Genomic DNA, 25,233 nt, shown 5'->3' on the forward strand with positions numbered 1-25,233 from the left:
GGATTTTTCAATTGATAAATAATCACTCTCTCTTAAATCATTTAGTAAAAATTAATTACTTATTAATTACAACTTCTTTAATGTCCTCTTGGTCAGGCAAAACCATGGCAATCTAGCAAATCGTTAAATATTACACTCTATATTTACATACTGTACAAATTACCCAGTCTGTGGTATTAATCAATCCTTGGTTGGTACAATTTCAAGTCTACAATGTTCCGTATACCTAATAGTTTTCCTGAGCTTGGATACTCTAAGCAATAAGCAATTGTGTGAGGTATACCAATGACTTTATATGGTCCATTATAAGCAAACTTAAATTTAGAGATTTCATTGTCTATCTTGCTCGATTTCTCATGAGCTTTTACAAGTACTAAGTCTCCGATTGCAAACTTAGCAAAACGCGCTTTAGCCTCATGACGACGTATGCGAGCATCGGCTTTTAGCTTCATTATTTCTCGCAAACGATCTTTTTTCACACCAATACTAATGTCAATCCGTGGAGGAAATTTGATTCTCTCTTCCACTAAACTTTTACTTCTGTCATCTAACAGGATTCCCTCTGGAGAAAATCCCGTAGATTCATGTCTCAAGGTGTTCATAATTCTCTCAAATTCTGCTACATATTTGCCCCATGCCCTATGGTTGTGATGGCAATAGGTACAGCAAAGTTAGCCTAGCTCACGCATATACCTCTCAGCGGGATTTCCAGCCGGACAGTAAGCTGAAATATGGATCACTTCGACCCCATTACTTGCCATGCCTTCATTCCACAATTTAGAAGTAAATTGTGCCCCATTGTCTGATAGAATCGCCTTGGGCTTACCAATATGAACAAAATAATCGTTCACAAGCTTGCTATAGACCGCTTTGGCTGTGGCTTTCCTAATCAGGTATAGTTTGATGAACTTGGAAAAAGCTTGTAGCACTACTAAAATGTAGGCAAAGTTTCCTGATGACTTGGGCAAAGGTCCGTACAAGTCCACGCACAGTAATTCAAAGGTGTCGTTAGGCACGGGACCACGACTTGTACAGTTGGTAACCTTCACCTTTTGACATAAATCGCAAGTTTTCACTCTGTCAGTAACGCGTTTTAACATGTTGTTAAAATGTACTACTTCACTCAGCTTTGGCCCACAGTGACCATACGCCAAATGGTAGTAGTCTATTACTTTCGTGATGTATCTGGTGGGCCAGCATACCCGCCAAATATTACTATCTTCACCCTTACGTATGTACAAGATATGATCGTATATCTTGTAATACTTCCTTAATTTCTCTCCTTCTGGACTCCTTTCGCCATATCGGGTTTTCACCATATTTAAACAACCGTTCTCGTTGTGATGACGACGTAGATGCTTACAGATGTTCACTATTAATTTATGTCCCTCAACTTCTTTAAAATAGTATAATTTGACCACTCCATCTGCCTCATCTTTCAATACATCTTGATTAGACTCGGGCAACCGCGATAGCGCATTCGCTACGCAATTGTCGGTCCCTTTTACGTAACAGATGTCATAGTTAAATTGCTGTAAATACAGCAACCACCTAGTCAGTCTTTAGTGAAGTAGTTTACAATCCTTCAGATAAGTGAGCGCCTTATGGTCCGTATGAATATTCACCTTGCGGTCCCATAGGTAACCCTTGAACTTCTTTAATCTCCACACGATAGCGAGACACTCTTTCTCAGAAATGGTGTAGTTTCGCTCACTTTTTGATAAAGTTCGACTCGCGAACGCTATCGTCCGGTGTTCCTTATCCTCTCCTTTACCAACTTCTTGGAACAGTTCCACCCCCACCCCGTAATTCGACGAATCCGTTCCCAGATGGAAGGGTAGCGATAAATCAGGATGAAATAGTATGTTAGATCTTAACAACTCGTCTTTTAATCTCTCGAAAGCGGCCTGACACCCGTCAGTCCACACAAAAGGAACATTTTTGCGTAAGAGGTTATTCAAATTTTCATCATTAAACACTTGTCCTTTTACAAATTTACGGTAAAATCCTGTGAACCCTAGAAAACTTTTTAACTGTTTCCTAGACTTGGGTGGAGGACAATTCCTTATTGCCTCTAGTTTCTCTGGGTCTTTCGTAATACCAGCAGTGGTATTTACATGCCCTAAAAATTTCAGTTCCTGCTTCACAAATTCGCATTTCTTTAGCTTTAGAGTCATTCCGCCACGGCGCAACGCTCTAAAAACTTCATCTAACAGGTCGCAATGGTCATGCCAAGTGGCATTGGCCAACAATAGGTCGACAACAGTTAATCTTGAACTCAAAGCCGGGCCGAGTACTTTATCTAGGGCCCTGATGAATCCGGACACAGATATATTAAGTCCAAACGGCAGTACTCTATACTGATAACACCTGCCCGCAAACAAGAAGGTGGTGTATATCCTAGATTATTCTTCGAGTTCTATTTGCCAGTAACTAGTCGTCAGATCGAGGCTAGTCATGAACTTAACGTCATGAAAACGTTGTAAAATCTCCCCCATACTCTCTGGTCTGTCTGTTTCACGTTGAACGACCCTATTCAACGTGCGTGCGTCAATCACAATACACACACTACCATCCCATTTTGCTACAATGACCAAACCGTTATTGTATGGACTCGTACTTCTTTCAATTACTCCCCATTCGATCATCTTATCTATCTCCCATTGCACTGCTTCCTTTTTGGACAGCGGTATAGCATACGGTCTCACGAAGAATGGTTCGAGTGGAATTACATGCAACTTGTATTTATATCCTTCCACAAGTCCCGGTTTGTCTGAAAACACACTCTTATTCCTCATTATCACTTCATACAGGCCTTGTCTTTGTTCGTGTGTTACGTTTGACACACCGTCTACAATACTTTCCAATTCACTTTCAACACTATTGTCAACGCCGAGATTCCTCACATTACAGTAGTTCAAATTCATACCTACGTCAATACCACCCGGCCAGTTAACAATGTGTATAGATTGGTATTGCCTATGCACACCGTCTCCTGCCTCGTCAAAACTAACTACTATTGTTGTATCTTGTGATGTACATGTCAAAGTTTTGCTTTCGCAATTAATCACTGCACGGTACTTTAATAGCCAATCTGTCCCGATAATTACTTCCGTAGTTAAGTCTGGCACGACGACAAACTCTTGTTCAAATTGTACCCCACATATCTCGAAGTTGACAAAAATCTGTTTTGTGACCGGTTTACTGGCCTTCCCAGTAGCACCGATAATTTTCACTCCTGTTACTGGCATAACTACGATACCAGGTCTGTCTTTCAGTAACTCAAATATTTTCCTAGATACAGCACTCAATTCTGCACCGGTGTCAATCAACACGTTTAGTTGTAGGTTGTGCATATTAACAGACACTACTATCTGTCTACACTTGTCCTCGGCTGTTTCTTTATTTTCCCACAGTAAATCCTCATCTATATCCAGGTCATACCAGAAAAAACCATCCGGCTTTGATCCGGCAGTGGTATTTACATGCCCTAAAAATTTCAGTTCCTGCTTCACAAATTCGCATTTCTTTAGCTTTAGAGTCATTCCGCCACGGCGCAACACTCACATACAGCCTCTGTTCACATACAGTTTTAATTTCAACACGTTTGTCCTGAGGCTTAGTCTGTAGCTTCGCCTCCAATACTGAAACCTTTTCCTGTAACTCGTCAACTAGTGAGTGTTGCTTTGCTACCAATTCACTAATTGTCACCTTCGTTGATTCCTCTTTGGTCAGATTGATCTCATCTGCCAATCTACCTGGAGGAATGTGCCCAGTAGTATCTGCAATTACTTCCTCTGGATCTGCGCAACCCACACTGCTACCGTCTGACCTTATAACGTCAGCTCTAACCTCGTACACGCTGTAATCTACGTGCTTTTCTACCAATCGTGTCCGACTATCACTAAAATTCTCGTAATCTTTCTCCTCAATACTTTCGCAATGTTTAAACTGGAGTTTTGTGTCCGATGGGTCGGCCACTTCTAACACTATAACTTTCGGTAAAGTCTGCCGGTCAGGGCCAGAACTTTCCGTTACTACTTCAACATCCAACTCCTGCGGGACGAAACACGACGAATCTTGCTCGTGCTCCCCATTAACATCAACTATTTCTGGTGAAGTCTGCTGGTTAGAGCCAGAACTTTCTATCACTTCACAAATACTATCTTCCTACGGGACGAGACGCGGCAAATCCTGCCCGCGCTCCCCATAAACACTTCTCCCGTACAGGCCCCTACAATCTCTTAGTTCGTCATATAAGTGACGGAACTGCCTTAACCAGACCTCATCCCTCTCTGCATCCCCTCGCTCGATGACAGACGTGTTATCCGACATCTGATCTTCTCTCAACAATTGCGAATCATTCTTAAACTCAATCTCCAGTTCCGCTGTGGGTGTTACAGCTGCCACTTTATAATCGATTTCTGGAACACTACTTAAATTGTTCTCACTGACAGTGAATGTATTTTCTACTGCCGTGTCTACAGCTGATCTACTACTCGTTGGCGCACTCCTTTCTCCCAATACTGGCACACTCTCCCGCCGTTGATTATTCCACACGGAATTTTCATAACGACGACACTTGGGTTTTCTCCTGTTATTAGGCTGCCAAAATTTCTCCACGCCCGGTCGGCCCCTCACCGACACGGCTAATGGTTTCCCTGTCTCGTCCCAGCAGATACGCTCCCCAGATACTGCTGAGGTGGCTGGTCACACCCTCTGGCGTTATTACTATTCTGTGAAGCCCGTATCATGTTGGTATGATACTGGTTTCTGTCATTCCTGTTATTATTTGCATTGTACCGATTGTTATTATGGTCCGAACCATTATTATTACTGTTGCCATGGTTGCGGAATGCATTATTCCCATGGTTATCATTGTTGTGGTACCCGTTGTTGTTACCACGGCCTCTACCACTGTCGCGATTATTGCGCCAATTGTCCTCGTCCTCAACTCTTTCCAGGAAATCATTGATTGTCTTGTAATTGCTTCCTACGTATCGTTTTGTATCATTTGGAAGCTTCTTGTAGAGTTCCCAGACTATTTAGGATTCCGTGCGGCGATCACGCAAATATTCCAACTTGCGAATCAAGCCCTCACAAAACTCCTTCATCGAGCCGCGCGAATTCGCATCGAAAGGCCTCGATACGACAAATTCGCGCCAGACACTTCGTTGTTTTTGCTCTGACCAGTATTCAGCCAGAAACAAATTTTTAAACTCGTTAAAAGTCAGGTTCATAATGTTGAGGTTTAAGCCCCAACGCTTGGCATCACCAGCCAACACGTCAATAACCGCATTAATTTTTCTCTCGTTAGTCCATGCTCTGGGTAAAACTCTTTCACAATTTTTAATGAAATCCATCGCGTGTATACTGCCTTTTTTCAAGGGGTCGAACCACTCCTCTTTCGTCAACAATTCCGAACTGTGTGCACAGATTGGCACATAGCTCTGTCTTTCGTCAAGTTTCTTTTCTAATTCCGACACTCTCGTAATTACTTGGCAAGTGGTTGTCGCAAGCATTTCCACTTCCCTCTTTTTCTCTTCGCAGGTATTAGCCTGCTTCCTCACTTTAGTATCTACTTCGGACACTAAGGCCTTCAAAGTTTCCACTTCTGTTGATCCTCTTTTTTCACTAATTGAATTTGTTCCGTCACCTTATTCTCGATGATCGGAGCAACTGCTTCTCCTACACATTTCTCGATTCTGCTAATTTCGGAATCAAAACGAGTATTTATGCTCGCAATTTCCGCCTGAACGCTTATCATTTCCTGTTTAAGATTACCGATTTTGGTATTAATTACAACAATATCTTGTTTGATTTTATCAACTTTTGTGTTAACAACTCCAACATTGTTGTTAACAACATTAATAGCTTTGTTCTGATTGTCTAGCTTCCGTTCAATTTTTTCATACTGAGCTTCTTGCTTGGCAGACTGAGCTTCTTGCTTGGCAGCCTGAGCTTTAATTTCTGCCGATTGACTCTTGATTTCGTTAATCAAAACATTCAATAAATCAGTTAACTTCCCGGAAACTACCGGTTTTACTTCCGTAGCTGGTTCCTCTATATATGTTCCCCCGTATTCGTCATCAAGGGGTACAGTTTTGATTTTCACTTCCGATTCCGAAACAATTTCTAAAGTTTGGAATTCCATTTCTGCTCTTTGTTGCGTTTCGGCGGTCGCATCTTTCATGCTAGCAGCCTTCCCCTGCCAATGGGTTCCGCGGTGCGTGTTTCCCACTGTTCGACCGATTGTTCCTTATCCAAGTCTACCAAATTTTGGTAATTGTTGCCTTCACTCATTTTAATAATTTTCAATATAAATGCCAAATCTCAAATATAATTAGGATTACTCCCACTACTTATTCTCGCTGACGTAACGGCCTGTTCGTAACCAGTACTTTGTTACGAGATTTGCACCATGCAAAATTCGTGTCCAGAACAACCTCAAATCTGAAGATTGTCCTGTCATGGTCACCACATGTAACCTCCCCCTCACTTATCGACCTTAATGACAGTTGGAAAATTAAACCGCGTGTAACTAATGGAAATTTGGGAAAAGCAATCGTCACTGAAGTTAATCTGTCGGTAAAGAGGGAGGAAAGGGTTACATCTAAATGAAAGGAAAAAAGCAAATGAAACTGGTGGAAATTAATTTTGAAAAGGGGTAAAGTTAATAAAGAAAGTAAATGTGCGGCCGTTACATTAATAATTAACAAGCGGTAATCAGATATTAGAGATTTGGGGGAAATTACGGTCGCCAGTCCTATGGACAATTACTATAGTAACTGAAAAAGAAAGGTTATTACACATATAATTAGCACTAGAAGCGTGGCAACTGAAGGTTGACACGTGTAGTGTGAAAACTGAAAGATTGTCAGAAGTAATAAATTTTGCTACACTCTGACTTAATTTAGCAAAAGAATTAATAAAACCAGAAAACTGAAAGTTAATTTAGTGACTGAAATTAATAGTGAGCTTTGTTTCTGAAGCACATCGAAATTCAGTAAAATACGGTTAGTCTTGGGCTACCTCATCAATCATTTCAAGAGCTACTTGAATCTGCGCAATTTATAAATAAGAGATTCAACTTTGAACTTGAATTAAATGATTCTGAACAATTAACAATAGTAAAACTTAGTACGTACCAAGCTGAGCTGCAGTCACAGGTAAGCTAAAATACAGTAACAAAACTCGCACTCTTAATTTGTGCTTGAGTAATCTAAATATTGTAGCCAGCTATGAACACTTTAACTGAACTTTGAAATTAAAGCAACGACACTCGGGTTCATTCCGGAAAAGGAAGGGACCCTGCTTGGTAATGCAATTGGGACAATGAGCAACAAATGTTCATGCTAAGTTGCTGTAATTATAGTTACGAAAATGGAACGGTTTGAAAAGCTGATGTCTGCCATACAGTTCTAAGACTTTACGTGCTTCCAGTCTTCCTTGTTGGTTGATTGAAGGTTTGAAGCTGTTGATCGAGGAGGTGGCGACAGTCACTCATTGTCGGCCGTCGCTGTTGCAGAAGCTGGATGTTGGTGCGCCTCCTCCTCGACAGGGTCACCAGGCGAAACGGGCTCTAGATGTGCGCCAGCTAATTCTTCCCGTCCGCGACACCATGTCCGAAACTGTCATAGCAAGTCGAGCGCAATTACATGCTGCCAAACTCGAAAGTGCGGCAACTCGCGGGAGCATCACACAACACCCTGCTCCCCTGCACTGCTCCAGCCAGACTCCCTCTCTGCCCACGCTCCACGCGACGAAGTTAACACTACCAAAGATCCTAAACACTTTGGTTCTCCACATGACCTATCGATGTATTCGTTCGATAGCATATAGTTTTCCCTAGGCCAGACCCAGCGTATACATACAAATAATATTTACAAAACAACCAATTATATATATATATATATATATATATATATATATATATATGTGTGAATATAATAGAGGGAAACATTCCACACAGGAAAAGTATATCTAAAAACAAACATGATGTGACTTACCATATGGTTGCTTCATCAGGAAAGAGGGAAGGAGAGGGAAAGATGAAAGGATGTGGGTTTGAAGGGAGAGGGTAAGGAGTCATTCCAATCCCGGGAGCGGAAAGACTTACCTTAGGGGGGAAAAAAGGACAGGTATACACTCACTCGCGCATGCATTTTCGTGAAGGGGGATTATGCCAGACAACAGTTTCCCATGGCATTTATTTTGGATTCCACATCTCAGTTTCATCAGCATTTTAAAGCATTTATAACCTTAAAACTGTCCAATAAATATAGAAATCTATTATCTTAAAATAATTGGTGTCTGTAAAACTTTAACTAATAAAGGTTCCAGGAATTACTGCAACCAATCACCCTTTTTTTTTTAAATTTTTATTTATTCATGACCAGTTTCGAATCGCCTGGCGATTCATCATCAAATGATACAATTTAGTTTGGAGTATTGTGAGGGTCGTGCATCTGTGGCAAGTATAGAGACGAAAAAGTGAGCACTGTATGTGGGAAGAATAAGAGAGAGAGAGAGAGAGAGAGAGAGGAGAGGGTGTGTGTGTGTGTGTGTGTGTGTGTGTGTGTGTGTGTGTGTTTGTGTGTGTGTGTGTGCTGATCTACTTTGGTCATTAACTTCAGTTTACACTTTCTGTGTGTATTCATTGTTCCTTTTACCTGGCTAGGTAGCAAAACAACACACACACACACACACACACACACACACACACACACACACACACACACATACACTCTCTCTCTCTCTCTCTCTCTCTCTCTCTCCCCCCCCCCCCCCCCCCCCTATTCTTCCCACATACAGTGCTCACTTTTTCGTCTCTATATTTGCCACAGGTGCACGACCCCGACAATACTCCAAATTAAATTGTTTCATCTGATGAATCACCAGGCGATTCGAAACCGGTCATGAATAAATAAAAATTGAGGAAAAAACAGCGATTGGTGCAGTAATTCCTGAAACCTTTAACAAGACAGTTGCACTGTTCCAAATCCAGAATGGATAAAAGCTTTATTACTTAACTCTTTGCTTTAGTTTTCAATCAGATGTGATACATTGTGAAATACAAAGCATATTCTGAAACTAAAGTCCATTTGGCTATAAATAAGTTTATGAGAAGGTTTTTATAGACAGTTATGTTTCATCACATACCTACTTCACATTTCCACATAATCGCTGTTGATATCTACACTTTTTCTGTTTTGCTGCACCAGCTTCTTTAACCCCTCTGTGTAGAAGTCTTATCTGGTATTTGAACTAGATGGTAATGCCAGTCTTAAGTTAGTCATAATTTTGAAATCGTAGTCCACCCAGCCACTTTTTCAAATGTAAAAAGAGGAAATAATCATTTAGTGCAAAATATGAATATTTCTCCTTGGTTCTGGCAGTGTTGTGAGCGCATGCATTTTCGTGAAGGGGGATTATGCCAGACAACAGTTTCCCATGGCATTTATTTTGGATTCCACATCTCAGTTTCATCAGCATTTTAAAGCATATGTCAGCTGTAATTGTTGACACATGGTCCATGAAATCAATAAAATATTGCTCATTTTGCCACAAAAAATGGTAGTCATAATTTTTCAATTCAAGAATGGAGATTGGTTAAACTGCTTTGGTTTGGGTGAACTTGAATGGCACCACTGCACTGACTATTGTTTCACTTCTACATTGATGTATGATATCCACATCTCATCACCTGTAACAATCTGGGAAAACAAATCATCTCCATCTTGTCTATTGCATTGCAAAGACTGTTGTGCACTATGCATTCTCTGCTCCTCGTGCTAATCATTGAGCATTTTTGGAACCCACATCACACACACACTCATGATATACAAGCTGTTCAGTGACAGTCCTGTATGTTGAGGTTCAAGCAACATTTTGCAATTCATTAGCCAGACCACTAATCGTCAATCACCAATCATTTCAGAGTTTTTGGTTCACTTGATCAGTTATGTCTTTAGTCTGAATACTGGGCATACCAGTGTGATGTTTGTCATGAACATTTGTGTGGCAATTTTTTAGTGTGTCAGCACCATTTTACAACTTGTTTGTTCCTCATTGTTTCAGGTCCATACATTAGGCATAATTAATTATGGATTTCAGCAACTAAAGATCCTTTTGGCATCAAAAATCTAATCACACCAAGCGCTACACAACTGTTGGGATCTATGATTGTCTTGGCCATTGCAGTCTGTTCTCACCAACTGACATACAACTACTGTATAAAAACGACACTGCAGTAGTTTCCTAAAGAGTCGATAGGCATTGCTGCATACATGAAACTTCATTCAGGCGTACCATTAGTTTAATATTGGCCACCAGTCCTTAGTTTTGGAATTTGCCTCATATATCTTGCTGGAAATGAACAAATAAAACAAATGAGACATTACAATTAGTGCTTCAAGGTAAATGTAATCGATAATGTACAACTAAGGCTTCATTGTACACAGTCTATTGAATCAATCCCTTGATATTTGCCTTACCTACATATTCTAAGGCAGTAGACACATGTACTCAAATGTCACAAGAGATCATTTTCTCATACTGCACGCAGTTGATGTTGTGGTGTAATGCTAATTATCATGTGATAAGCATCTACCAATCTGAAGTGGTGCTCTCAATTGCTTACTCAAGGTCATCAATTTTTAAAGAAGTGGTTTGTAATCGTTCTAATGATTGATATACTTTGTTGTAAAAGGATGGAAAAAGAGCAGATAACCACCCACTGTATAACAAAGAAGTCAAAAACTGCTAAAGCACATTTAAATAACTTTATTACAATAATTAAACTCTTGCTTACGTTCTTCTTAAGAAACTAGAGAGGATGAGACAGCAGTAGAGATGGTATGTGACATGGCTGTTTTCACAACTGGCCTGTGCCTAAGATGATACAAATACTAGTGACAGGGCTCAGATATGGTGTACTGGTTGGGTATATAGGTCTGGTATCCCATATTTTACTTTGATAGGTTGCAAGTGTTCAGATGTAGTTGCGGCATAAGCGTGGACACAGGATGTTTTCTAAGTTTTGTTTCAACACTGAAATCTGAATTCAGCATTGAGGTCCTTTTACAAACACAGTGTAACAGCACTCACTCCTTTTTAATTTAGTCAGTGAAGTAAATGATTGTGACAGAAACACAAATATGAATTGCCCGAAAAATATACTATATTCCCTCACTAAACTGAAGGGATTCTTACCCATTCCAAGCATTACTCTCTTGCATGAAACTTGGTAACTTTCCTGTCAGCACACCATCCCATAAGAGTCTGAACTGGGTACAAGGCTTAATATTTCACCAGGATTTAACATTAGAACATATTCTTAGCTCAAACATAGTTATCTCAAATAGAATGACCCCCTCCATTTGGAAACGATCATGTGAAACCCTACTTGCCCAATAACACCACACATACTGAAACATTTTGATCAAAACAGTCCAATAGATACAGTATTTGTTGATTTCCAAAAACCATTTGACTCAGTACTACATCTACACTTACTGTCAAAAGTACATTTGTTCATGGATCAAGCCAAATTTTTGACTGAATTGAGGAATTTTTGGTAGGGAGGACACAGCAAATTATCTAGGATGGAGACTCATCAACAGATGTTAAATAACTATGGATGTGCCCTGGGAAAGTGTGTTGGGACCCTTGGTGTTAAGATTGTATATTAATCATCTTGTGGACACTATTACTAGTAACCTCAAACATTTTGCAGATGATGCAGTTATCTATAATGAAGCACTGTCTGAAAGAACTAACTCTGCTCAAACAGGCATTGGAAGGACCAATGCTACTGACCGACTGCCATGTAATCTTCAGCTGGATGCAGAGGGACACATGGACAGCACACAACCATCCCAGTCATAGTCAGTTTTCATTACCAGAGTCATTACTTCTCAATCGAGTAGCTCCTCAGCTGTCCTTACAAAGGCTGAGTGCACCCTGCTTTCCAACAGCACTCTGCAGACTTGGATAGTCACCCATCCAAGTATTAGACAAGCCTGATAGTGCTTAACTTCAGTGACCTGTTGGGGAACGGTGTTACCACTGAGGCAAGACCATTGGCACTGTTGAGAGGAACTGCATAAATACTGATCCAGTCCTTGATGAGGTTTCAAAGTAGTGCAAAGATTGGCAGCTTGCTTTGAATATATAGGAATGTATAATTGTGCAAGACACAAAATTAAAAAAATGTGGTATCCTGTGACTACAATATCAGAGAGTCATGGTTGAAATCTACACTTACTGGCCATTAAAATTGCTACACCAAGAAGAAATGCAGATGATAAATGGGTATTCATTGGGCAAATATATTATACTAGAACTGACATGTGATTAAATTTTCACGCAATTTGGGTGCATAGATCCTGAGAAATCAGTACCCAGAACAGCCACCTCTGGCCGTAATAACGGCCTCGATATGTCTGGGCATTGAGTCAAACAGAGCTTGGATCGCGTGTACAGGTACAGCTGCCCATGCAGCTTCAACACGATACCACAGTTCATAAAGAGTAGTGACTGGAGTATTGTAATGAGCCAGTTGCTCGGCCACCATTGACCAGACATTTTCAGTTGGTGAGAGATCTGGAGAATGTGCTGGCCAGGGCAGCAGTCGAACATTTTCTGCATCCAGAAAGGCCCGTACAGGACCTGCAACATGCGGTCGTGCATTATCCTGCTGAAATGTAGGGTTTCGCAGGGATCGAATGAAGGGTAGAGCCACTGGTCATAACACATCTCAAATTTAACATCCTCTGTTCAAAGTGCTCTCAATGCGAACAAGAGGTGACAGAGATGTGTAACCAATAGCACCCCATACCATCACGCCGGGTGATACGCCAGTATGGAGATGATGAATACATGCTTCCAATATGCGTTCACCGCTATGTTGCCAAACACGGATGCAGCCATCATGATGCTATAAACAGAACCTGGATTCATCTGAAAAAATGACGTTTTGCCATTCGTGCACCCAGGTTCATCGTTGAGTACACCATCGCAGGCGCTCCTCTCTGTGATGCAGCATCAAGGGAATCGCAGCCATGGTTTCCGAGCTGATAGTCCATGCTGCTGCAAACTTCGTCAAACTATTTGTGCAGATGGTTGTTGTCTTGCAAACGTCCCCATCTGTTGACACAGGTATTGAGACATGACTGCACAATCCGTTACAGCCATGCGGATAAGATGCCTGTCATCTCAACTGCTAGTGATACGAGGCCGTTGGGATCCAGCACAGTGTTCTGTATTACCCTCCTGAACCCAACAATTCCATATTCTGCTAACAGTCATTGGATCTCGACCAATGCGAGCAGCAATGTCGCGATACGATAAACCGCAACTGCGATAGGCTACAATCCGACCTTTATCAAAGTCGGAAAGGTGATGGTACGCATTTCTCCTCCTTACACGAGGCATCACAACAACGTTTCATGAGGCAACGACAGTCAACTGCTATTTGTGCATGAGAAGTCGGTTGGAAACTTTCCTCATGTCAGCACTTTGTAGGTGTCGCCACTGGTGGCAACCTTGTGTGAATGCTCTGCAAAGCTAATCATTTGCATATCACAGCATCTTCTTCGTGTTGGTTAAATTTCGTGTCTGTAGCACTTCATCTTTGTGGTGTAGCAATTTTAATGACCAGTAGTGTATAAACTCATATGAATACCGGGGTGTAACACTTTTTAGGGATGTGAAGTGTAGTGATCATACTGGCTCAGTTGTGGGAAAAGGAGAAAGGAATTGATAGACTTCGGTTTATTGGTAGAATACTGGGGAAATGTAATCAGTCTACAAAAGGAGGTTGCTTACAAATTCCTCAAATGATCAATCCTAAAATCCTGCGCAAAATGTGGGACACCTACTAAAGAGGACTAATATGAGATATTTAACATATACAGAGAAGTGCAGCACAAATGGTAACAGGTTTGTTTGATCTGTGGGAGAGTCTCACAGAGATGCTAAAGAAATTGAACTGGCAGACTCTAGAAAATAGACATAAACTATCCAGTGGAATCCTACTTACAAAGTTTCAGGAACTGACTTTAAATGGTTACTTTAGGAACATACTACAACACCCTACCTATTACCCCCATAGGGATCATGAGGACAAGATTATCTTAATTACAGCACTCACTGAGGCATGTAAACAGTCACTCTTGCTGCTCTCCATATGTGAATGAAACAGGGGAACACCCTAATAGCTGGTACAATGGGATGTACCCTCTGCCATAAACTTTCAGACTGGTTTGCAGATTATAGATATAGATGTTAACATAGGTGAAGAGAAAGATTAGCAATTGCACAAAAACCTGAAAGATCCACTATGTACATTGTGTACCTAATGGTCCACCAAATAACAAGTTTGACTCTAGAGCACTCACCATTCCTCTTACGGGAAATTCATTTCCTGAGTATGTGAAATTTATGTCTGCTGTCATGATTTGAAACTGCATTTCCCACTTCCAATGCAGTACTTTAAATGCCAATGTTTCAGGTGTGTCTTCCTGTTGTACAAACAATCCAATTTTTTAAGATTGGTTGGCTGCTTCATAAAAATTTCCCCTGTGAACAGCCAACATTCTGTGCGTTTTGCGTCAGTTGCAGTGAACATAGTATGACCCTCCCTTCCTCCTCCTCCTCCTCCTCCTCCTCCTCCTCCTCCACAGCCCCAATCCCTGAAGTAAGCTACCTTAGTCAAGGTACTTATAAGCCATGAAAGTAATGTCCCTGATCCCCTTTCATGCTTTAAAGTTTGGAAGATGTTTAATCGCAAATATGTCATCCCTACGGTAGTCAAGCCACTGGCAGTATCTCAAGTATGTACTCTCTCCATTCCCTCAGCATTGACTCCTGGTAGTCACATAAGTAAATCAGGCCATGGGGGAGGTTGGGCCACCTTTCTCTTCTGGTTCCCTTCACCCATCCAGAGAAGCAGCATCCTCCTTCGGCCTCTTTTGATGAAAGGCTCTCTTAGGGGGCCCGCTACCTGGAAACCTGCAGACCAGCAAACCAACATCAGCCAGTGGCTGAAGGGTCACAGGCCAGTTGTCCCAAGACTGCCTGCTTCTCTTCAGGTCTTAGCCTCACAGCAGAAAACCATTTGCAAGGGTCCTAACCCTTTAAGCAATTAAGAAAGAAAATAAGAAATCTTGGGTGAAGGCTGCACTTGGAACCTCGGTGGCACTGGACCCTCCCCATGCCATCAGACTCAGAAACTGTGTTCATCATTGTTTTTCTACTCCAACAGTGACAGACAGTGAACCTGGGACAGGACAGACTCAGAAACTGTGTTCATCATTGTTCTTCTACTCCAACAGTGACAGACAGTGAACCTGGGACATGACCTGGAAACAACAAGCTGGAATTTTTCCAGCTGCTCTTATTGTACTCCTGCTAAGTTTCATACAGATTTAATAGCCCTATAATAGTTTTTGATCCACTGATTGCAATGGGATAATTAGTCTTTCTGGAAACTTTATTAGTTAATTAATGAATAACTGAATTTAAACTACAATACAAAATTAAAAGCTATACTGACCTATTTAACAGCAAAAAAAGTAGAGATAAATAGTGATTGTAGGTAATTTTAATGTATGTTTTCATAAACTCTTTCAGTAAGAATTTTGTACACTCAGTAATACTATCATTCATCTTAATTCCTTCCATAAACTTCTCAATTAGGTTAGCTGATGTGGACATCAAAGCAAATGCATTACAATAAAAAGATGATCACTTTAGATAAAAAAATAAAGACAATATGGGATATTTATTTATTTCAAGTTTCTGCTACCAGTCACTGGTAGCAGAAACTTGAAATAAATAATTATCCCACAAAGTCACGGTTCACAAACATAGCCATTATGGCTGAAAATAAAAATAAATATGGGATATAGTGAAGGAGGAGACTGGTTGAATGAGACCTGAAGAGGGGGAGAGAGCACTAGGAGTAAATTATACATTCTTAACAGACGTGTGCAGTGTTGCAAAACTTTATATCAAGGATTTCATTACTGTTACTAAAGGAATGGTGATTTCAGGTTCAGTAGACTCTGCCATTGAATACATATTCAATTACAAATAACTTCCATAATACAAATATGACCCTCACTGCACCATTAGTCCCCTATAAATGCTTAAAATAAAAGTTCTAGTTGTTATGATAAAATATCAGTTAAGTTAATTAAAAAGTGTTCTTCTGAGTATAGTAACATTAAGTTATCTGTGTAACCAGCCATTTGCCAGTCGCACATATCGTGAATGGTTGAAATATGCTGATGTTAAGCCTTTGTTTAATAAAGGAGAGAAACAAGTACCATTAAACTTCCGTCCAGTTTCACTTTTGTCAGCTATCTCAAAAATTTTTGAAAAGGTAGTATACAATTGGCTTCTTAATCATCAGACAACAAATAATGCATTGCCAAAATCACTGTTCAGAATTTTGAAGGGTTCTGATACTAAGAAGGCTATCTACATATACAGCAAGCATGTACGTAAATCATTAGACATTACATTACAGGCTACTGGTATATTTTATGCCATATCAAACACATTTTAATGCATGAATCACATTATCCTTTTAAGTGAATTTGAATATTATTCTGTAACAAGAAATGTTACCAAATGGCTCCAGACGTACAAAAACAAAGGGTGTCACTAGGAAACAGACATGTATCATGTGTCATGCATCATACACCTGGAAGCTAATCATATGTGGTGTCACACAAGGTTCCATCTTAAGGCTCTCACTTCTTTTCCATACATCAATGACCTTTCATCTGGAACTCACCAGATGCAGATGACTCAAACATTGCAATAAATAATAAATCAGTTATAATATTAGAAAGATCAGTTAATAACACTAGTAAATGGTTCCTAGCCAATTCTATGTCACTAAGCTTTGGAGGGTGGGAGAAGAGAGGAAGGGGGGGGGGGGGGGGGAACACTTGTGTAGTGAGGGTCATATTTGGTGTGGGGGGGGGGGGGAGGAGGAGGAGGAGGAGGAGGAGGAGGAGGAGGAGGAGAAGAAGAAGAAGAAATGCTGAACACGCAGTTTAGAATTTGTAAGAGGTTTTCCACTGGTATATGCCTAAAATATTATGACAAAGAGATAGGACACGTTGACAGTTTTAAATTCTGGCAATTACAGGTTAATAGTAAATGGTTAATGGTAAATTCAACTGGAAGTGGAATACCACACAACTGCTGAAGAACCTAAAGAAATCTTTATTTGCAATGTAAATATTGTCAGACATAGGTAATGCAAAAATAAAAATGCTGGAATACTATGCTCATTTTCATACCATATGTTGTGACTTACCAAACAGGAAAGTGCTGGTAGATAGACACAATAAACACACACACACACACACACACACACACACACACACACAAATATCAAGCTTTCGCATCACACACACACACACACACACACACACACACACACACACACACACACATCCATCCGCACATATACAGACACAAGCAGACATATGTAAAGGCAAAGAGTTTGGGCGGAGATGTCAGTCGAGGTAGAAGTACAGAGGCAAAGATGTATTTTAGTGATTTATGAGGGGCGGCAACTTGAAATTAGCAGAGGTTGAGGCCAGGTGGGTAATGGGAAGAGAGGATATATTAAAGGGCAAGTTCCCATCTCCGGAGTTCTGATAGGTTGGTGCCAGTGGGAAGTATCCAGATAACCCGGACGGTGTAACACTGTGCCAAGGTGTGCTGGCCGTGCACCAAGGTATGTTTAGCCACAGGGTGATCCTCATTACCAATAAACACTGTCTGCCTGTGTCCGTTCATGTGAATGGACAGTTTGTTACTGGTCAATCCCACATAGAAGGCTTCACAGGATAGGCAGGTCAGTTGGTAAATCACGAGGGTGCTTTCACACGTGGCTCTGCCTTTGATTGTGTACATCTTCCGGGTTACAGGACTGGAGTAGGTGGTGGTGGGAGGATGCATGGGACAGGTTTTACACTGGGGTCGGTTACAAGGGTAGGAGCCACAAAGACCTAAGCTGTAGGGAAGGGACTGTTTCATTTGGAATGGGTGGCAGCTGTCATAATGGAGGTACTGTTGCTTGTTGGTGGGTTTGATGTGGAAGGATGTGTGAAGCTGGCCATTGGACAGATGGAGGTCAACGTCGAGGAAAGTGGCATGGGATTTGGAGTAGAACCAGGTGAATCTGATGGAACCAAAGGAGTTGAGGTTGGAGAGGAAATTCTGGAGTTCTTCTTCACTGTGAGTCCAGATCATGACGATGTCATCAATAAATCTGTACCAAACTTTGGGTTGGCAGGCTTGGGTAACCAAGAAGGCTTCCTCTAAGCAACCCATAAATAGGTTGGTGTACGAGGGGGCCATCCTGGTACCCATGGCTGTTCCCTTTAATTGTTGGTATGTCTAGCCTTCAAAAGTGAAGAAGTTGTGGGTTAGTATGAAGCTGGCTAAGGTAATGAGGAAAGAGGTTTTAGGTAGGGTTGCAGATGATCGGCGTGAAAGGAAGTGCTCCATCGCAGTGAGGCCATGGACGTGCAGGATATTTGTGTATAAGGAAGTGGCGTCAATGGTTACAAGGATGGTTTCCGGGGGTAACAGATTGGGTAAGGATTCCAGGTGTTCGAGAAAGTGGTTGGTGTCTTTGATGAAGGATGGGAGACTGCATGAAATACGTTGAAGGTGTTGATCTACGTAGGCAGAGATACATTCTGTGGGGGCTTGGTAACCAGCTACAATGGGGGGCCGGGATGTTTGGGTTTGTGAATTTTAGGAAGTAGGTAGAAGGTAGGGATGCGGGGTGTCGGTGGGGTCAGGAGGTTGATGGAGTCAGGTGAAAGGTTTTGTAGGGGGCCCAAGGTTCTGAGGATTCCTTGAAGCTCACCAGGAATGGGATTACCTTGGCAGACTTTGTATGTAGTGCTGTCTGAAAGCTGACGCAGTCCCTCAGCCACATACTCCCGACGATCATGTACCACAGTCGTGGAACCCTTGTCTGCCGGAAGAATGACGATGGATCTGTCAGCCTTCAGATCATGAATAGCCTAGGCTTCAGCTGTGGTGATGTTGGGAGTAGGATTAAGGTTTTTTGAGAAAGATTGAGAGGCAAGGCTGGAAGTGATATATTCCCGGAAGGTTTGGAGAGGGCGATTTTGAGGAAGAGGAGATGGGTCCCGCTGACCCCTCAAACCCAGAACCTCCCACAGAAGAACCCCAAATGTGCCCCACTTGTGACAGGATACTGTCCGGGACTGGATCAGACTCTGAATGTGGCTCTCCAGCAGGGATATGACTTCCTCAAATCCTGCCCTGAAATGAGATCCATCCTTCATGAAATCCTCCCCACTCCACCAAGAGTGTCTTTCCGCTGTCCACCTAACCTTCGTAACCTCTTGGTTCATCCCTATGAAATCCCCAACCCACCTTCCCTACCCTCTGGCTCCTACCCTTTTAACCGCCCCCAATGTAAAACCTGTCCCATGCACCCTCCCACCACCACCTACTCCAGTCCTGTAACCCGGAAGGTGTACACGATCAAAGGCAGAGCCAAGTGTGAAAGCACCCTCGTGATTTACCAACTGACCTGCCTACCCTGTGAAGCCTTCTATGTGGGAATGACCAGCAACAAACTGTCCATTCACATGAACAGACACGGGCAGACAGTGTTTGTTAGTAATGAGGATCACCCTGTGGCTAAACATGCCTTGGTGCACGGCCAGCACATCTTAGCATAGTGTTACACCGTCCGGGTTATGTGGATATTTCCCACTGACACCAACCTATCAGAACTCCGGAGATGGGAACTTGCCCTTCAATATATCCTCTCTTCCCATTACCCACCTGGCCCCAACCTCCACTAATTTCAAGTTGCTGCCCCTCGTACATCACTAGTCACTCAACTACACCTTTGCCTGTGTACTTCCACCTCGACTGACATCTGTGCCCAACCTCTTTGCATTTACTTATGTCTGCCTGTCTCTGTATATGTGCGGATGGAGATGTGTGTGTGTGCGCGCGAGTGTATACTTGTCCTTTTTCTCCCTAAGGTAAGTCTTTCTGCTCCCGGGATTGGAATGACTCCTTACCCTCTCCCTTAAAACCCACATCCTTTCGTCTTTCCCTCTCCTTCCCTCTTTCCTGATGAAGCAACCTTGGGTTGCGCAAGCTTGAAATTTGTGTGTGTGTTTGTCTGTTTTTTATTGTGTCTATCTACCAGAGCTTTCTCGTTTGATAAGTTACAGCATCTTTGTTTTTTATATATATTTTCCCACATGGAATGTTTCCCTCTAATACATACATACATACATACATACATACATTATATATATATATATATATATATATATATATATATATATATATATATATATATATATATATATATATATATATATATATATATATATAATTCTTTTTTGGTCAATCCAAGCTGAATTTTCCCAGGTACAAAAACATCTAATGAGAATTATTTGAGGTATGAACACAAGAACATTCTGCACAGGCCTGTTAGGGAACGAGGGATGCTAACTACTTCTTCCCAATACATTTATTCCTTAATGAAATTTGCCAATAGAAAGTATCCCTGTTTTGAACCAACAGTCCAGTTTGTTGAATCACTATTAGAAATAAGGATGATTTTCATGTAGACTTAGTCATTTACTTTGGCCCAGAAAAGTGTCCATTGTTCAGGAACACACATTTTCAATAACTTGCCAGCAACTGTAAAAAGTCAGATCTATAAACAAATGTGTGATACTGCCATGTGTACTCACATGGCACCACCACCTGCTTACATGTATACAAGCCATCTGGAGGAATCCTTCCTATCAGTCATTACCTAAAACCCCTTATCTGGTCCAAATTTATTGACAACGTTCTCATGACTTTGACTCATGGCAAGGGCAATCTTTGTCCATTCCTCCATAGTCCCAAGACCTGCTCCCAAATCCATTTCACCTGGTCCTTATCAATTCAACAAACCACCTCCCTAAATATTGATCTCCATCTCTCATTTGGCTCCATAAATATGTCTCTTCATATGAAGCACACCAACCACCACTAGTACCTCTACTTTGACAGCTGTCACCCATGGACGCCACATCCGCAGATCCCCTGTGCCATCTTCTCCTCTTACACCACGACCCTGTTAGCCAGCCTCTGACCAGAACTCCTGTAATCACCCAGTGTCCCCCTGGCCTCAAAAAGCTCAACCACATCCTTCACGAGGGCTTTGACTACCTCTTGTCATGCACTGAAATGATGGATATCCTTGCCAAAAGTCTACACACACCACCCAAATTTGTGCAGCACCACCCAACGACCCTACAGAATATTCTTGTCCATCCCTGCTCCTGTTTTGTTTCCAATATCACACCCCATGGGTCATTGCCTTGAGGTTGACCTAGATGTAAGACATGCCCCATCATCAACCCACTACTTCTCACCACATTCCAGCCACATGTATTTTCTACCCAGTAAAAGCCAGGACCCCATGTGAAGGCAGCCATGTTATACATCAGCTATGCTGTAATTACTATGTAGCATGTTATATGAGCATGGACAGGTAACCAAATGACTACTCACTTGATGGCCAAGCCAAACTGTGACAAACGACAGACCGGTTGCCGAACATGCTGTGCACCACAGCAAAAATGTCTTCAACAAGTGCTGCATTATTCGGATCATTTCAGTACTCCCCTCCAGCACAAGTTTCTCTGAACTATGCAGGTGAGAGTTGTTTCTCCAGCATAACCTGTCTTCTTGCAATCCCCCTGTCCTAACCCCCATTAACCTATTTCCCACAGCCACAACCTCTTCCATATTCTCCTCTGTCACAGTCCATACCACTCCTTCCCTGTCCGGATCATACATAGCCTTCTCCCATTATTTTTCCTCCCCTGCCCCCACATCTCCCTCTCCCTCCATCCCTCCCTTCCCATCCCTCTCCCACTCTCTCTAGCATCTCTGCTTCCCTCTTTGTCTCCATGTTCCTCTCTTCCTCCCTCCCTTGCTCCCCCCTCTCCCTCTCACTATATCTCTTTAAGCTCTTCTGAACACAGAACTCCTTGTGCAGCTGCTAAATTATCTGCCTTTCCTGCACCTGCCTTGCACTACACCCCTAGCCCCTCCCTGCTTTGTCCTTTCCTTCCCTACTCCTCCTCACATCCATCAGCACAAGACAACTGCTCTCTAATAATTGGTTTTCCTGTAGTTGTGTTAGTGTGCCTTTGGGTGCCTGTATGGCTCTGTGCATGAACGTGTATACTTCTAGCCAAAAGAAGTGCCAGAGTGGGAAAGCTAGTTAATACTGTGTCTTGTTGCTTGTGTCTATGCACCACACATCAGTCCACTGTAGGTGAGTGGTTGCCTTTCTTGTATTTCCTGTGTGTATGTATATTGATATACAATATTTAAAAAACCAACTTTGACATATTCTGATAAAACCTCCATGCTGAAGATAAGTATAAATGTGGCTATTTCCTCAAGATCACCATTCACCCGTTTCATTATTTTCAATCACCAATAAAGTGATATCGACAGTATGATGTTATTTCATGAGAAAGCATAAAATTGCATTAATGACAAGGAATACTTCTCACTATTAATGCAGGATCCCTTTTCAACAATCAGATAGTAAGATTCCTGTATCATTAGAAGTGAGCCCCATTCATTGCTTGTAAGCATCCTCACAAGAGATTATTTCCATCATCTATCTGAAAATTGCCCCGTTGGAACATGCGATGCATCACCTTGAGTAGATTTTGCATGCTCATACCATATAATCAGTGTATATCAGTCATACTGCAACTCACCATTACATGTGGCCTTTTTCAGTATCTTGAGCATGACATGCCAACTATTTTGGTTGCTCTGGTTACAGGAGTGTTCTCTATCCAATAAAGCAGCTAGCTGTAATTCAATGTTATTTTTTTTTTTACTTTTTTTTTTTTTTTTTTTTGGTAACAGTTATTTATGAGACATATGTAAGTACAATGCTATGTGAAACTGAAGTCAAGAAGTTCACAATAGAAAAATTTAAAAAATCATCATCTTGAGTCACAATAAAATTCATGCATCTAATTTACTGTGCATATATGTTAAAGTGGGTGCAGACCAGTAGCTGTATGGTAACACAGGTGTGGTGTTACTGATAAGACTCTGGTGGAAACCATGAAATACTTAGTTTGCTTGACTGAATAAGTAATCAGTCTGTAGGCAACAAAGTGTAGCTACACTATAGCAATCTCACATGCAAGTGTATTTGACTTGCTCAACAATGAGAACATTCCACTATACTATACGACAGAGACTATAAATATATTGTTGTAGACTAGAGAAGCATTGATTTGTTCAGAACACAGCATGGGCTGACATGCAGAGAATGAGAGTAAGCAAATGGCCACTTGGACTTAAATTGGCTAGCTAGCTGGTCCCATGTGATGTGTCAGCCAGAGATCCTGGCAGCACCCAGGTCCATATCTTGCATCAGTAAATCTGCTGTGTTTACAAAATCCCTCACTTCTGTAATTGACACACAGGGCCAAAATTGTCTGTGCTGATACAGAGGAGGATGGTGGGATAGCAACAGATGGTTGAGGAAGTCACTGTGGTCACTTCCGACGATGGTGCTAGAACCGGAGCTATGGACTCTGGGGCCAGAGTGGGAGCTTCAGAAGCAGGCTGCACTGATGCTGTTTCTGGCAGCCCTGGTGGTTCATCCAGTGGAGGAGCCACATTAAGGGGACTGATGACCTCAGATGTTAAGTCCCATAATGCTTAGAGCCATCTGAACCATTTTTTATGCCTTATTGATGTCGATGCGGATCCCCTGTAATGGGTGAGATAGCAGGATCTGATTCTGTCATCTGCAATAAATGTTGAAGCAATCAGTGCAGGGCTGTCATTATTGCAGTGGCGCTCTATTGCGGTGGCGCTCTCGATAATTAAGACATCTGTGTGGAGTGCTGCAACCAAAGCTGATTGCTGTGCCTGTGCATCATCTTGTGCGCTATTGAGCTGCAGTGGACCGCCAAATCCAACCAGGAGTCCACCCAAAAAAGCATGCTCACACCAGGGCACCCACACACAACTGTGTTGCATCCTTTTCGGCTTGCTCCTTTGCTATGAAGAGATGATCCAGTACCATCAAATGAGGGTGCCTGTGGAGTAATTCTGCACAGGTAAAGTGCATAAACATGTCGTACTCCTCACTCCATCTTCCCTACCACATATATTTTAACAAATAACCATCAAATATGTCTGTGCACTGTATAGACCCATGCAGCCAACTCCTTATTGATGACCAGGTGTCTTCAGTACCATTTATATGTGTAGCCATTTCAGTTCCTTGAATGTCACTTCGTGATTCACAGTCATATGCTTCAAGTTTTCATGATTAAAATAGTTATATGATCTGAAACAGAAATTACTGCAGTTCCAAGAAGGATATATTCTTATGTGACATTTAGTAGCACCACGTTCATATGCCATGGAACAACTTTCAAAAAACACATGTGGCTTCTTCATTCTATTCTTCCAAATACCCACTTTCCTTTCACTTTATATCCTCTCCCATGTTTCGTTTTCCCATATATTTTCATCAGATTCCATGAGAACACCTTTGCCACCAACTTTTTCACTCAGTTTCAAACACATTTCTATGCACTCTTCTCTTTTGTACTTTACAAATAATCATAAGAACTGAGTCACCTCCCACAATCAGGAGTTCTTTTGAATGCTGAAAATAACTTGATGGTTGCAGCTCCACTTTGCTTCATCAGCCCCTTTTAAGAGGTCTTTGATTGACGTTAAAAGATGATCATTTGATATATTAGATAAAGTGGGTAATTCAGATGACAAAGGAATCACAAATGAACTTTCAGGTAGAAAAACATAGGTAAATGGGCATGAATACTGATAGAGTAAGCCATCTGGCATGAAAAGTTATAAGTAGTGTGATAACATCACAATAAGAACTGTTTGCTAGAAATCCGCTGTTTGAGATTTCTATGTCATATGTCTGTGACTGGAAATTGTGTTCATAGCAATAAAGTGTTAATATCATGGTAGCACTAGTAATGTGGGTGTTGGCCAGTGCAGCAGCTACGTCAGAGGGGTGCGCGGCAGATGACTCCAGGGTCAGCATGGCAGCTACGTCAGAGCGGCTTGCGGCAGATGACTTCAAGGCTGCTTCTCTACGTCACTGTACCA

At 41.7% G+C, this 25,233-nt stretch overlaps 1 protein-coding gene across 1 annotated transcript in view; it reads right to left on the minus strand.

The window, feature by feature from the left end:
- Positions 1–10,261: 10,261 nt before the first annotated feature.
- Positions 10,262–25,233, minus strand: part of LOC126458444 (phospholipase A2 group XV-like) — a 104,416-nt gene continuing 89,444 nt past the window's right edge. Inside the window, exon 8 of the mRNA XM_050095507.1 lies at positions 10,262–10,368. Within this exon, the coding sequence (XP_049951464.1) occupies positions 10,319–10,368 (50 nt within the window). The 3' untranslated portion in view covers positions 10,262–10,318. The remainder of the gene's footprint in view (positions 10,369–25,233) is intronic.

The sequence above is a fragment of the Schistocerca serialis genome, chromosome 2 (genome assembly GCF_023864345.2).
Source record: "Schistocerca serialis cubense isolate TAMUIC-IGC-003099 chromosome 2, iqSchSeri2.2, whole genome shotgun sequence".
Taxonomy (NCBI): Eukaryota; Metazoa; Arthropoda; class Insecta; order Orthoptera; family Acrididae; genus Schistocerca; species Schistocerca serialis.